The following is a 15,021-nucleotide window of genomic DNA, read 5'->3' as shown; positions in this document are numbered from 1 at the left end:
ATTTTTCATTCTTACAATGAAATACTATACTATACTCGACTATACACACAAAAAATATGAAAGAATAACTAATGGTTAGGGAAATATTTGTATTATAATATTAAGAAAGTTTTTTTGTTTAAAAATTCATAGATACAGATAGATAGGTAGATAGATGATAGATGATAGATAGATAGATAGATAGATTCATGGAAAAAAGACTAGAAAAATAAAACTGTCCATGGTGACAATCCCTGGCTAATGGGATTGTGGATGACTTTTTATTTTGGGGGAGTTATCTATGCTTTTCTTTTTCTCCATTTTATAAACTAAAAACATTTTCCTCTGAATATTCAACTATGAACCCAACATATGTTTTAAAAATACAGTAATAGTGTTAACCTTCTGCTCAACTGTGAGGCAGCTGGAGGGTTTCTAACAGCTCCCAGCACCTCTAATCTGGTTTTCCACCTTTGCTTCCCTCGGTGTCTCCCAACTCCCATTCCCACATCAGCCTCCCAGGTCGTGTCTGTGTTCCATTTCCCGGGTCCCATTCCCCCTTCCATCCTCCTTCCTCTCTCTACCCCTCCTCCCCCAGCCCAGCTCCATCCTCAGTCCCAGCGGCTGCTGCCCTCCTTCCTGAGCATGAACAAGCCATCAGACCTCCTCAGAGGAGGCCTCTGACCTGTTCTTAGTGTTTGTGTCCCCTTGAATTGTAGATCTGGCTTCAAGCCAAATAATGACATTGCACCCAACTGCATGGTTGCCTCTTTTTATTCAGAATTTACACCCACCCCTACTTCCCAAGAGGAGCAAGGTGGGTACTAATGGTAAAATGATTAGGAAGGAGAGTAAGAGCTCAACCAACACAGGACAGGAGGAATGTCTCCGTTGCAGCCGTGGCTGGAGATATGGTCCCAGGATGCTAAGCTGAGCTCTGAGCTCCCTGGGGACCAAGGAAAGTTTGGCCATAACTTTTCACCATCTGACGCTGCACATAGTAGGGTCAGCCTTGAATCCAGGTCCCATGACTAGACTGGCTGGTCTGCAAGGGGTCCCATTGGTAGCCACATCAGGGCCAGGAACACTTACAAGAATAGAGACACTTTCCCCTCCTGCTGACTCTCCAAAGATGGTCACAGAGCCTGGATCCCCTCCGAAGTTGGCAATGTTCTCCTGGACCCAGTGCAGTGCGGCCAACTGGTCCAAGTGACCCCAGTTCCCCCGGCTGTGTTCATCCCCCGTGCTGTGAGTAAGAGGACAGCACTTACTGTTGAGAGCAGAGATGTCACAGCAGGGCCCTCAGGACCACAGATGGGGCTGGGGGGTCTGGGTGAGGCTTCTGGAAAAGGCTGGGCTTCCACAGCCCTGACACTGGGGTCTTCACCTGCCTCCCATCCTGCAGCATTGTTCCACTGTAGCGCTCTATACATCCATCCCACGTCTATTTATTGAGTATCTACTATTCTACAGTTCCAAAGGGAATTCCAGGCAGAAGAAAGAGCACATGCAAAGGCCCCGGAGTCCAGTGAACAAAAGTGTGAGTCTAGGACATACAGCTACAGAGGGCCCTGAGGGCCTTAGTAAAGATGTCAATGTCATCTTGAGTAAGTTAGGAAGCCATTGCAGGGATGACATGATTCCATTTATGTCTTAAATGATCACTTTGGCTACTGTGTGGATCAGACATGGTGTAAAATAGCAGGGTTATAAAAGTAGGTGTTATTACAACAATCCAGGGGAGACACACAGAGTGCTTTGAACAGGGTGACTACAAGGGAGGAGGTGAGAAGTGGCTGGATTCTGAATATATTGTAAAAGTGGAGCCAAGAGGACTTGCTGGTGACTGGATGTGGGGTGTGAGGAAAAGAAAAGAATCCAAGTGCCCACAGGCTTTTATCCTGAGTAACTGGAAGGGTGGAGCTGCCTGCAGCTGAGCAGGAGACCCTGTGGAGAAAGGAGGAGGGTCTGGGGGGAAGGGCATCGGGAGTCAAGGGTTAAGTTTGTCAGTGGAAGGGAGAGGCGCCCTCAGGTGTCCCATGGGGATGGCAGGAGGTAGTTAATGATGTACCTGCGGGTTTCAAAGGAGAAATGGGCTAAAAATAGGGAGCTTGGAAGTGCCCCCTGAGGTCACTTAGGGAACCAGTGGGACAGAGAAGAAGATGCACACAGAGGCTGAGACGGGGAGGGGGAGGGTCTGGGAAGGGCCGAGAAGGAGCAGCCATGAGGGAGGAGGTGGCCAGGAGCCAAGAGAAGGACATTTTTCAAAAAGATTTGAGGGGTGACGTGCGGTTGCTGCCAAGGCTGGGCCGCTGGTGACCTGGACCAGAGCAGTGTGGTGTCTGGTCGGGGTGAAACCCTGACATGGTACAGGAGAGCCTGGGGGAGGGGAAGGGGGAGTGTATGCAGTTATACTGTAACTGGGAGCAGCCGTGGGCCGTGGGGGAAGGAGATGAGGAGTCTCAGTGAAGGTGACACATCCCGGGACATGACTCGCCTGGGACAACCCTCCTCCAGCCCATAGGTCTTTCCAGTGAGATGACCACCCCTCCCCCAGCCCACCCACCAGCCATCTGAGGGTAAGAGGTCCTGGGGCTGGTGCATTCAGAAAAGGCTCAGTAACTGTGCCTGCAGGAAGTCCGGTTCCTGTCCCCATGGAGACTCCATGGAGGACACTCGAGCCTTCGCTCACGCATGTGCCAAACTCCACGAAGGAAATGGGGTGAGTGGGCCCTACGCTCCTCCCCATAGATGTGTCCACTGGATTCAGGTGCTCGTTACAGCCTCCAAGTTCCAGCCGCCCGTTCCTCCACCTACAAGACTTTACAGAGCTCCCACGTGAGTCCGCTCCTTCTTTACTTCCCCATGAGGTAAGACGTATAAGCCTCTAACTGCTGCGCTGCATGTTAACTGTCATCTTACAGGTATGCAACATGCTGGGCAGCACAGGTGAAAAAGAGATGAGTATTTCAGACGAGGTAACATTTGGGTTGGGCTTTGCAGGAATAATAGGAGTTTGTCAGGCAGATTAGGCATTTTACATGCAAGTAAGTGGACCAGGGTGGCTGGGGAAGGAGAAGGTAGGTAGAGCCCAATTACGAGGGGACTTGCATGTCTTAGTAGGGAACCTAGCAAAGATCCCTTTGGGGGCTTGCAGGACCAGAGTGGGGTCCTAGCACTCCCACACTCAGGGTCAATGGGCCATGAGGAGAGTCCAGTGTCTTACCTGAAGAATCCCCAGATGCCCAGGCGGTACTGAATGGTCACCACCACCACGTTTTCATGGGCAGAGAGGGCCAGCCCATCATAGGTTGATGCCCCGCCCAACATCAGACCTCCTCCGTGGATCCACACCATCACCTGGATGGGGAGGAAGCAACCGTACAGGGCATAGGAAGCAGAGCTGGGAAAGACCTCAAGAGGCTGTCTGGTTTGGTCATCTACCCGTTCTCCCAGCTGTGGCCCAGGCCACCACCCCACTCAGTGCACCCTGGCTGCCCCTGCCGGTCTCCCCTGCCTCAGTGCCACCTCCTGCCCGTGCTCTTCATGCTGAGAACATCATCACGGGAACAGCCAAGGCTAAGAGCGTCATCTTCTCCCCAACACTCCCACCGTCCTCACTCCTGGACCCCTCACGCAGCTCAGCACACTCCGCATGCAACAGCCCTTGGTTAGAAGCTTATTTCAGCGTCACCTTAGTTACCTTTTGTGGGGTGAAATAAACTTCTCACGTGAATGGTGACCATGTCAAGAAGCACACGCCCCGGGTGGTACCTCTTCTTAATAGGCCTTTCCGCTGTCTCCTCTGTTCCCCAAATCTCACCCATCCTCCAAAGCCCAGCCTAAAAGCCACCTCCTCTAAGAAGTCTTCAATCATCTGATGAATATGATCTGAAAACCTACTAGGTGCCAGGGACTGTGGTAAGAATTGAGGATGAGAGTGGACATGACAATTCATAATGCATGGTCCTGAATTTAAAGAGTTCACATAGCAAGAAAGTGAGAATGGCTAAAATAATAGTATAATGATTTTGTTAATAAAAAAATCAAAGAACTCATACATGAACTATGTGTCAAGTACTGCTCTAAGCATTTAAAAATAAACCATCCACGAGATAGGGACTACTATTGTCCCATTTCACAGACAGGAAAGTTGAGGCACTTAACCACCCTGAGGTCACGCAGCTAATAGGCGGTGGAGGCAGGACTTGAACCCAGGCAGTCTGGCTCCAGAGTCCACATGTTGAGCTGCCCAGCACACAGCAGCCAATGGCCATGGTGCAGTAGGCTGGCTGTTGGGGCAGGAGGAATTTCTTCCCTTCAACTCTCACTAATGCATCAGCAAGTCTTGCCTCATGTGCTGTGTCAGATACTGACATAAATCTTGATATTCATCATTGAACAGTTGTGTGTGATTATCCCTGATTTGAGGAAACAGAGCCAGGTCTCTCAGCTAGTAAAAGGCGGAACCAGGATTTACACCCAGACCCTGCAGTTCCAGAGCCTGTGTCCATAGTAGAGGTTCTCCAGCTTCAGGTTCCTGGAGCCCCTGCTCCTCCTACATCTCTGATCCCTGCCTACCTCCAGGCAGAGGGACTGAGTGTGCAGTCACCTCTGAGTCCAGGCTGAGCCAATGGCTGGCCAGCAGTGATTTGCTGAAGAAGCTAGTCCAGCTCTGTGCAACCCAGATGCTAAGATCCTCGAAGGCAGGGGCTGTGTGGTCATGGTTTTATGTTCTTCCTTTCTCTTAACCCCCAATTCTAGCTATGCATATGGGGGCACTGAGTATGTACTAGGGGAATGAATGAATGCATGAATGAATGAATTAACAATTGTCCCCACCTCTTTGAGCCCAGCATGTGCAGGGCTACCTTCTAGTCACAAGTTCACAGATGCCCTCCTCCACATCTGGGCACCATGCTAGGAGTGTTCCTGGGAGATGGCTGGGTGCTCACACCCCTCCTGTCTCTACCCCACTGACCCCTCCTTTCCCAGCAGACCAGCCCCACCCTCTAGCCTGAGTCTGGAAGGCTGCCCCATCTCTGGGCTTCCATTTATTCTGGAAATGCTGACTCACTGGGTCATCAGCTTCTGTCAAAGTAAATTAGGAAGTGAAATTATCTACAATAAAATCTTGATAGTTGGCAAAGGCAAAGGAAAGTGCTTCTCTGTTGCTCTAGGCTCAGCACCCTCCACCTGTGACACTGAGACACTGAGAGTTTGTCAGAGAAGGTCTTTGTGTGCTGAGGAAAGGCCACACACAGGCTCCACTTGCTAGTGTGTGTGTGTCAAAGAGCGTGACTTGAAGATCAGGAGACTGGTGCTCTAGTCCTGCCAACCCTACTCTGTGACCTCGCCTTCCCCTCACTGGGCTTCAGTTTCTCTATCTGTAACAGAAGGGTTGGGTTGTTGGCTTATCTCCAAGATTCCTTCCAGCTCTGACTTTATGGGAAATTATGTCTTAGCCACCCAGGGTATCAGATTCCTAATCTAACAATTAAGAGTAATCCTTTTGTCCATCTATTAGCATGAGAGACCTTAGACAAATTAAAATGTTCATTACAGAGGTACAGCAAACTCCCCCAGAGGCCCTATGTCTGTCACTATGGGAAACCGAGGTGCGGAAAACCTGTGTTCCCTGATGTCAGGTTTGGCTGTGGTGGTAAAGAAAGCCCTGGGGCCCCTGGGGAACAGCCTGGGGACGCTGGAACAGCCTTGGTCTAAGACGCCCCAACCCAACACTGCCTTCATCCCCTTCCGGTCTACACCAGCCTTGACCATTTGTTCCCACTGCTTACCGGCAGCCTGCTTCTCTTCCTCAAGTCAGCAGGAGTGTAAATATTTAGGTAAAGACAGTCTTCGGAAAACGTGAGGTTAATGTTCTCCTTTCTGTTGGTAAAGAGCTCTGAGATCCTCTGCCCCGCCGCTGGGTCTTGGGAGCACCTGGGAGGGGCAAGGAGAGAGAAGAATTCTTGAAGTTCAATCAGAGCTGACCAAGGAGATGTCTCCTGCGGTCAGGCCAGGTCTTGGACTGGCAGGTTTAGGGCAGTAAATAGAGTTGTTCTCACCAGTCTCAAGACATTGGGTTAGGTAGGAGGCTACCAGGGGCATCTGATGGGGGCTTCTCAGGCTCACCAAGGTCTCCCCGGACCAGGTATGGTGAGGCCTGACCCTCGTCCCTTCCTGGGGCCTTTGGGATGCCCTGAGTCAAGGAAGGAGGCTGCCTATATGCTGATGGGCCGGGGAAAGGACCATTTCCTGCATGCCCTGGGTCCAGACCAGCTCTCCGCGGGGCGCTGTATGATGCCCGCTATAGGGTGACCATATTCTGCCAACAGGGAAACATGTTCTAGTCCATGGGACACTTCCATAAACCAGGAGAAATCACTCAAATGGCAGTTATTTACGGCCTACAACAGGTCAGGGGCGAAATATTTGTGGGGCAGCTTTAGGAGAACTACGTTCTAGTCCTGCCTCAGCCTAATTTGCTGGGTTTCCTTGGGTGAATTCTTTGCCTGCTCTGGGCGCCAGTCTGCTCCTCTGTGTAAATGAGGGGAGTAATTTCCATAACGGTCCTGCAGCACTGACATGCTAAAATTCTATCATCAACCCATCACAGGCAAGAACTACTGGTTGCCCTATTGGAGATTTTCTTTTTATCATTTTAATTTAATTTTATTTATTTTTTTTATACAGCAGGTTCTAATTAGTTATCTATTTTATACATATTAGTATATATATGTCAATCCCAATCTCCCAATTCATCCCACCACCACCACCACTCCCCACTGTGCTTTCCCCAGATCACCAAGGCAAGGGGCATAATATTCATAAAAGAAGACAATCAAAAGTTTAAAAAGAGAAAAATAAGTCAATGTCACTAGTATTCAGATAAATGTAGAATAAAGAGAATAATATATATATAATGACAATGATAATAAAAATTACTGTTATTTTGCCTATTCAATAGCCCAAAATCATTTTTAATAACCCAAAACATTGTTAAAAATTCAGTTAATGGAGGTTTTCATATATTAATTAAAGGGTTGCAGTTGGAATATTTCTGAAGGGAAATTTTAAAAATACTCTTACTCGGAAATGTTATTTCTTAGAACTTATCCAAAAATATTTATGAACATGCATGAAGATTTAGCTACAGGATATTCATCATAGTGCTACTTATATTATCAAAATCATCAAGAACAGTTAATAATCCCAAATAAGAGGTGTGATAATTATGATTCAATATGCAATGTAATGCAGCTATTAAATGTCGGGGTGTGATATTTAATGACATAGAATGATGTTCATGATATACTTTCATGAGCAAAATAGGCATCTAAAGTATCTGTCTTGGGGTTTCCCTGGTGGTGCAGTGGTTAAGAATCTGCCTGCCAATGCAGGGGACATGGGCTCCAGCCCTGGTCCGGGAAGATCCCACATGCCATGGAGCACCTAATCCTGTGTGCCACAACTACTGAGCCAGCGCTCTAGAGCCTGTGAACCACAACTACTGAAGACCGCGTGCCTAGAGCCTGTGCTCCACAACAGGAGAAGCCACCGCAATGAGAAGCCCACACACCACAACGAAGAGTAGCCCCCGCTGGCCGCAACTAGAGAAAGCCTGCATGCAGCAACGAAGACCCAGTGCAACCAAAAATAAATAAATTAAAATAAATAAATTTAAAAAATAAAGTATCTGTATCGTGTAATATGATATTGTGATATAAGAAGAAATATGTATATGATCTTTGTCCAGTTTCTGCTGAAGAGCTCTTAAAACCCTTGAAATCTCCTGAGTGGTGTATACTGTTGGGTTAATGAGGTCACTTTTGGACCTCATCTAAGAGCAGGAACTGGTTGCCAGAGGAACAATCATGTGATTAGAGGGTTGGAACTTTGCGCCACAGGCCCGACCTCTGGAAAGGGGAGATGGGCTGGAGAGGAATCAATCACCAGTGACTAATGCTTTCAATCATCCTGCCCATGTAATGAAGGCTCCATGAAATCCAAAGGACAGGGTTCAGAGGGCGTTCTGGTAGGTGAACCAGAACTCTTCTAATTGCCACCGTGCTGGGTCCCAAACCCCAGAAGGATGGATGGATGCTCCTTTGTTAGGGACCTCACCTTATGGATATCTTCATCTGGCTAGTGGCTTGTATCCTTTAATATCCTTCATAATAAACTGGTAATCTAGTGAAAAAACTAATTTCCTGAGTTCTGTGAGCTGCTACGGCAAATTAATAGAACCTAAGGAGGGGGTCACAGGAACCTCTAATTTATAGCCAGTTGGTCAGAAGCATAGGTGACAACTTGGACATGGAACTGGCATCTGAAGCAGAGGGAGTTATTGTGGAGCTGAGCCCTTAATCTGTGGAATCTGATGCTATCTCTAGGAAGAGAGCGTCAGAATTAGCTAAATTGTTGTACACACATATGGTGTGTGAGAATTGCTTTTTGGTGCGGGGGAAAAAACACACACATTAGAATTGGGTACAGAAAATTATGTGATTACATTTTAAGGGAGAAATTATGCAACAGATAAAAGACTGGAAAAATAGAATCTAAAATATGAACAACAGTTCTTGCTAGGTGGTGTATGATTTTCATTTTCTTACCTTTACTTACCTATATTTTCTCACTTTTATGTAATAAGTATGTATTACTTATTACTTGCAATCAGGAAATAAAATGTATACTTGCAATAAAAATAAATAAAACATTAATTGCAATCAGGAAATAAAAAGAATGAATATTATTTTAAAAGAACGGAAGAAGTAAGGAAGGAAGGGAGTAAGGAGAGAAGAGAAGAAAAGAAAATTCAGCAAGAGGCAGGACCCTGGAAATTATTAGAAATCTCTTGCTGAGATAAATAAGGTCTGAATCAATGCTTGTAGACAGCTAAGGTGCCTTGGGGGAGAGTTTTGAGTCTTCTTGCCCAACTTGACCAGCTAACTAGAACACCTCAACCATTGTTCTGCTTGTGACTAGGTACCTAGACACATTTGGGAGTTGAGAACTTGCCCAGTCAACACCCCAAAGCACTACCCATCCACACATCTCCTGGCCCACCTCACTTCCCACTATGGTAAAGTTCAAGAAGGAAAATGAATAGAACTGTGAAAATTAATAAAAAGAACCCTCACTAAAATGGAATCTGGAGGTCAGGAGGGGGAGATCTCAGGAAGATATCACTCCACCTCAATACAGATCCCACTAGGAAGAGACATACTGTGTACCTCTGACCAGAAGTGACACGACTTTACTACAGGAAAGATTTCCTTCTTGCCTGGCAACAGCTCAGCCAATCAGAGACTACCATTACTCAGCCAATTAAAAGCCACTACATAACAAACTCCCAGTTTCCTCCAATGGACTTTTTGTTTATAACAGTGCCTCCTAATTTCCTCTTTTCCTCTATAAAAGAGTTTCCTTTCCTTTTACCAGAATTGCATGTGGTTTGCCATAGTTGTATGTCCCCAACTGCAATTCTTTGCTGCTCCCAAATAAATCTCTGGTTTTGCTGGTAAAATATCTGGTTGTTTTACTGTTTTAGGTTAACAGAATCATTACTTTCGAAACCCCTCACCTGCTCAACTTTCTATTTTTTTCCACAGCACTTATCATATTCTAACATACTGTATAGTCTATTTATTAATTTGCATATTGTTTACTATCTATCTGCCCCTGCTAGAATGCAAGCTCCATGAAGGTGGGATCTTTGTTCTGTTCACTAATAGATTACAGGAAACTAGAAAATACCTGGCAAAGTTGCTCAATAAATAGTAGTTGAATAAAGGGCTCTAGAATGCTATGAGAGTTCTGGAATTTTTTTTTTTTTTTTCGGTACGCGGGCCCCTCACCGCTGTGGCCCCTCCCGCCACGGGGCACAGGCTCCGGATGCGCAGGCCCAGCGGCCATGGCTCATGGGCCCAGCCGCTTTGCGGCATGTGGGATCCTCCCGGACCAGGGCACGAACCCGCGTCCCCTGCATCGGCAGGCAGACTCCCAACCACTGTGCCACCAGGGAAGCCCCTGGGATGTTTTTAACGATCTACAGTATCTTGAGGATTCCAGGATGAAGTATGAGCCACTCAGAGGACTGCCTTGGCTCCTTCCTGCGTCCCTTTGAGGCTAACATCCCCACTGGAAGATGCCAGAGTCACACCTTGACTTACATGGGAGGGTAAGAGGTGGTATTCTTCACGAAGATCCATGGTTCTGCAGGCTGTGGCGGAGCAAACCTCAAGGATCCAAGAGGGGGCTTGGCAAAAGGGACTCCCAGGAAAACGGCCACAGGCTGTGCAAAACCTTCTAAGCTGACATATTTCCCCAGGACTCTGCCCTGCGCGGTGTCCACAACAGGCGGTGAGGGTGGTTGCCCTGCTGGACATTGAGAGGAAATGAGGACATGTCAGTGGTGAAGGTGTGAACTGGATTCTGGGTGAATTTTCTTACTTTTGCCACGTGATCTTGAATGTCCCCTCAACTCTCTAAGCCTCAGTTTCTTCTTATGTAAGAGAGAGTGAAGCTAACTGTCCTTCTTAACTCACAGCGCTCTCTGAAGGAGCGAATTGGAATTGGAGGTATAACAGCATCCAATAAGACATAAATGCAAAACGAAGAGCCACTGGGAATGAAGAAGGCATTCAGTTTCCACACTTAGCAGCATCTAGAAACAATCACTGGACGCTGGTGCCGAGCTGCACGCTGGATGAGAGGATGAACAAGAGCAGGCTGCTCTTCTCAGAAATCTGGCCTTATGTGGAGGATGAGCCACAAACATACCCGACCCTACTGCTGGGAAGAAAGTGGTCCGTGTCCTGAGAGAGGTACCAAGTAAGGTGCAATGGAGACAGAAGAGGGAGCGAGGCCTTCTGCCTGGTGGCTTCATGGAGGCAGTGACCTTGGAGCTGGGACTTGCAGTAGTGGAAGGAGTGACAAGGGGAGGTGGAAGAGGGTGCTTAAAGGTATAAACAGAGATGAGATTGTGCAGAGGTGAGGCTCTGTGACAGCAAAGTGCAAGACCTGCTTGAGGAAGAGTGATTGGCCCATTTGGGTCAGGAAGAGTAATGGGGGAGGAACATAATCCTGGATGAGACAGGTTCATGTCTGGGAGGGTCTCAAACGCCAGACCAGTGATTTGGGCTTTATCTAGTGGGTAAATGAGCAGCGGTGAACCGTCCTGGAATAAAAGAGAGTGACACAATCAGCTTGAAGAGGCTCCTTCTGCTGGCTCTGAGCACGGTCATCCAGAGGGAGCGACACTGGGGCTCAGATTCCATCTGTCCCCTTCTCATGGAGCAGACAGTTCTTTCTCACTGAGCTGAAATGCATCTCCCTGCAGCTGCCACGTCAGTCCTGGTCCTACCTGCTCTGGGACATCCTGCACCTTCATGTGACAGGCAGCCTTAGTGACCCATGTTCATACCCATCCCTCAAGTCTTCTCTTGTCCGTCCTCAACAGCTTCAGTTTGTTTAACCATCCTAACAGGAAATGATTTCCAGCCTCTCATCCTCCCAATTGTTCCCTTTTAGATATAGACACAAGGTCAACCTCTCTCTCAAAGTATGTGGCCAGAACAGAAAAGAATAACCCAGATTTGGTCTTACAGACAAATCCGATGATAACCTTCAAGAGAGATGAAGTGCACAGATGTCCAACTGGCAAGGGTGAAAAAGAGGGCGATTGGCTGAGAGGTAACAGCAGCAGTTACCACTTGTGTTATATGTAATGTTTGTATATTGAGCACTTACTATGTGCTACGTGGGCATTCCATTTCCTTTAAACTAATCTTCACAAAAGCCTTGCTAGGTAGACATCAATATGCCCATTTTTCAGAATAAGTAACTGAGAAGATGGAGGCAGCCAGTATGGACTTTCTTTTTTTTTCTAATTTTATTTATTTTTGGCTGTGTTGGGTCTTGGTTTCTGTGCGCGGGCTTTCTCTAGTTGTGGCAAGCGGGGGCTACTCTTCATTGCGGTGCGTGGGCTTCTCATTGGGTGACTTCTCTTGTTGCAGAGCATGGGCTCAAGGCATGTGGCTTCAGTAGTTGCAGTGTGTGGGCTCAGTAGTTGTGGCATGCGGGCTCTAGAGCGCAGGCTCAGCAGTTGGGGCGCACGGGCTTAGTTTCCACAGCATGTGGGATCTTCCCGGACCAGGGCTCGAACCCGTGTCCCCTGCATTGGCAGGTGTATTATTAACCAGTGGGCCACCACGGAAGTTCCCAGTATGGACTTTCTAAAGGTGGAATTGGCATGGCCCTGCCAGGGGGTAAACAGCAGTAAGGGAATAATCTGCCCCCAATTTGGTTCTTACTCTGCTCTTACCCTCAGTTCCAGGCCTCTCACAGTGTCATAGGCCCAGGAAGAAGATAAAACCCAGTGGAGCCTGGGCTGTCAGTGCACTGACAGCCAGAGCACTGGCTCTGGATTCAGGAGATAGAGAATTCAGAGCATGATTTTCCGGTTGACCTTGGGCATGTACATTTCCCTCTCTGAGTCTCAGTTTCTCCATCTATAAAATGGCACAGATGCATTCTGAGGTCCCTTGCCGCACCTTTGTATTAACCAGGTCTTTTATGTTCTGCATTCTGATGCCTTGACATCTGGGGCCTTGCTGATTCTGGAGGGACTGCCCCTCCCAGAGTTCGCCCATCCCTAATGATAGGAATGAACTTCCCTTTCAAGCGTGCCAGAGCCTGTACCCCAACTACCTTCTTTACCAGGCCCTCCACATCTGGCCACTATCATCCTGCCCTAATCACTCCACGCCAAGTACCTGACAACTGTGCAGTCCCTAAGCCCCAGAACCTGTTGAAATTGGCTACTTTGCCAATCCCAAACCTGCTTATCCTGCCTCACCTCTACCATCCCCCCAGCAACCAAGATAAAGCCCCTCACCCCCAGTTCCTCCTTCTTCCCTGTGTCTTATGACCCACCCAGGGCTTCACCTCCAGGCCCACCATGGTAGTTCTGTACTCCTTCCTGTGGGGAAGTTGACTCATAAACCATCTTTTCAATGACAGTTGGTTCCTGATCTGTGGGCCTTAGAATACCCCAAATTGTCTACTAATACACTGTCATTTTTTTCTGGCTGCCCTGCGAGGCATGCGGGATCTTAGTTCCCCGACCAGGAATCAAACCTGCGCCCCCTGCAGTAGAAGTGCAGAGTCTTTAACCACTGGACCGCCAGGGAAGTTCCAGTACACTGTCTTTATTTAATTAATTAATTAATTTATTTTTTTTGCTGTATGCGGGCCTCTCACTGTTGTGGCCTCTCCCGTTGCGGAGCACAGGCTCCGGACGCGCAGGCTCAGTGGCCACGGCTCACGGGCCCAGCCGCTCCGCGGCATGTGGGATCTTCCCGGACCGGGGCATGAACCCGTGTCCCCTGCATCGGCAGGCGGACTCTCAACCACTGTGCCACCAGGGAAGCCCAACACTGTCTTTTAAAACAACTTCTTTATCCCTTTTTTGCACTCTCTCCATTCCAGGCACTCTCTCAGAAACAACAGCCCATTTCAACCTGACAACAGCCTAATGATGTAGATACAGCTTTCACCCCCATTTTACAGAGGGGGAAACTGAGGCACAGAAAAAGGAAGTCCTTTGCCTAAGCTCACAGTGCTAGTAAGTGCTGAGCTGGGATGCAAGCCCACACACTCTGCCTCCAGAGGCGGTATTAATATTCTGGTAAAGCTAACCTCCAGGATTTGGCCACGTCCATATTAGTAATCAAGAGGAAAAGATACGGAACTCTCCGAAGTCCTCAACTGGAGGGTGAGGTTAGCTGGTTGTCCAACCAGGAGGTTAGCTGGTTGTCCTCCTCTGGTGTGGCGGCGTGCAGCCGAGTCTAGGGTGTTTATAGTCCACTGTGTCTCCTGCTGCGTGGAACCGGCTGGGCTAGAGGGTCCAAGTCCACAGAGCGCACACTGCTGCAGAACCACGCCTGTCACTCCTTCCCCTTGTCCCACACAAGGATTTCCAAAGGTCCCCACTATTTGAATTTAGGAGGACTCACCCCAAGCCGTGAAAGTGGTGAGGGAGGACAAGACCAGAGCGAAGAGCCACATCGTGGAAGGACAGCAGCTCCTGTGCCCGCAGGTCTCGGCCCTGCTCAGAGGGGCTGTTCCAGTCCCCGCCCCCAGTCCCCGCCCCCAGCTCTCTGCACAGGCTCCCGCCCCAGTTGCTCAGTAGCCTAATCTGGAAATAACAGAAAAGCTCTCCCACCCTTCCCTGTGGGCTGCTGTTTAGGGCTGTAAGCCATGCCCACCCAGAATTTACCTTCTTTTAAATCAAGAGCCCAGACTTTACTCTCCAGTTACAGGTAGTCACCTACAGGTTCAACGATTTGTTTCATAAGTGTTTTTCCCCTCCTGGACTCTAACCTTAGTGTGCTGTGGGCTACCGAAGGTAGACACCAGCACACAGAGGCCTTTGGACAAGGGGAGGCTTTGGCCTGGGGTCCTCAGAACAACTCGAAAACTTTCAGAGCAACTCCCAGCCCCACAGCTGCCCAGCTGGGGAATTAAGGGCAAATCTTTTCATTTCCCTGGGCTTCTATTTCATAGAGTTCCATGCTCTTATTTTGGAAACATCTTAAGTCTCATTCAGTCTCCCTTCTGATGCCTAAATTAACTTCACAGTATTCCTGCTAAGTGACTCAGCCTCCTGTTGCACACCTGCAGGGTCAGGGAACTCATTACCTCTCCAGGCAGGGATCTTTAGACAGAATGTTCTTACAATAAAGGGACTCCCTCTCTCCATAGTCTTTGGCTCTATTCATTCATCCATCCCTCCATATTTCCTTCCATTTATTCATTATTTCACGCATTCATTCATTCTCCAAACATTTACCAAATACTTGGCACTATGCTAAGTGCAATGGATACAAAGATAAATTCAAGACATGTTCCATCTCCTGGAGGAACTCACCATGTAATAAGACAGATGCAGGGAGAGGTGATAGGTAGATTGCAGTGCAGTCTGAAAGCACCAAAGTAGAGGGATACAAAGTGCTCTGAGTACACCTGTGAAAG

The 15,021-nt window shown here is 48.2% G+C and overlaps 1 protein-coding gene across 2 annotated transcripts in view; it reads right to left on the bottom strand.

Moving 5' to 3' along the window:
* Positions 1 to 14,055, bottom strand: part of LOC132479720 (liver carboxylesterase-like) — a 28,878-nt gene extending 14,823 nt beyond the window's left edge. Inside the window, exons 1-5 of one of the 2 annotated variants that reach the window (XM_060083232.1) lie at positions 14,004 to 14,055; positions 10,158 to 10,365; positions 5,778 to 5,922; positions 3,206 to 3,339; positions 1,072 to 1,225 (exon numbers count right to left, since the gene is read on the bottom strand). In XM_060083232.1, coding sequence (XP_059939215.1) covers positions 1,072 to 1,225; positions 3,206 to 3,339; positions 5,778 to 5,922; positions 10,158 to 10,365; positions 14,004 to 14,055 — 693 coding nt within the window. The remainder of the gene's footprint in view (positions 1 to 1,071; positions 1,226 to 3,205; positions 3,340 to 5,777; positions 5,923 to 10,157; positions 10,366 to 14,003) is intronic. The other variant, XM_060083233.1, reaches the window with a different exon arrangement.
* Positions 14,056 to 15,021: the final 966 nt, after the last annotated feature.

The sequence above is a fragment of the Mesoplodon densirostris genome, chromosome 19, assembly GCF_025265405.1.
Source record: "Mesoplodon densirostris isolate mMesDen1 chromosome 19, mMesDen1 primary haplotype, whole genome shotgun sequence".
Taxonomy (NCBI): Eukaryota; Metazoa; Chordata; class Mammalia; order Artiodactyla; family Ziphiidae; genus Mesoplodon; species Mesoplodon densirostris.
This window is presented reverse-complemented; position numbering and strand designations above follow the sequence as displayed.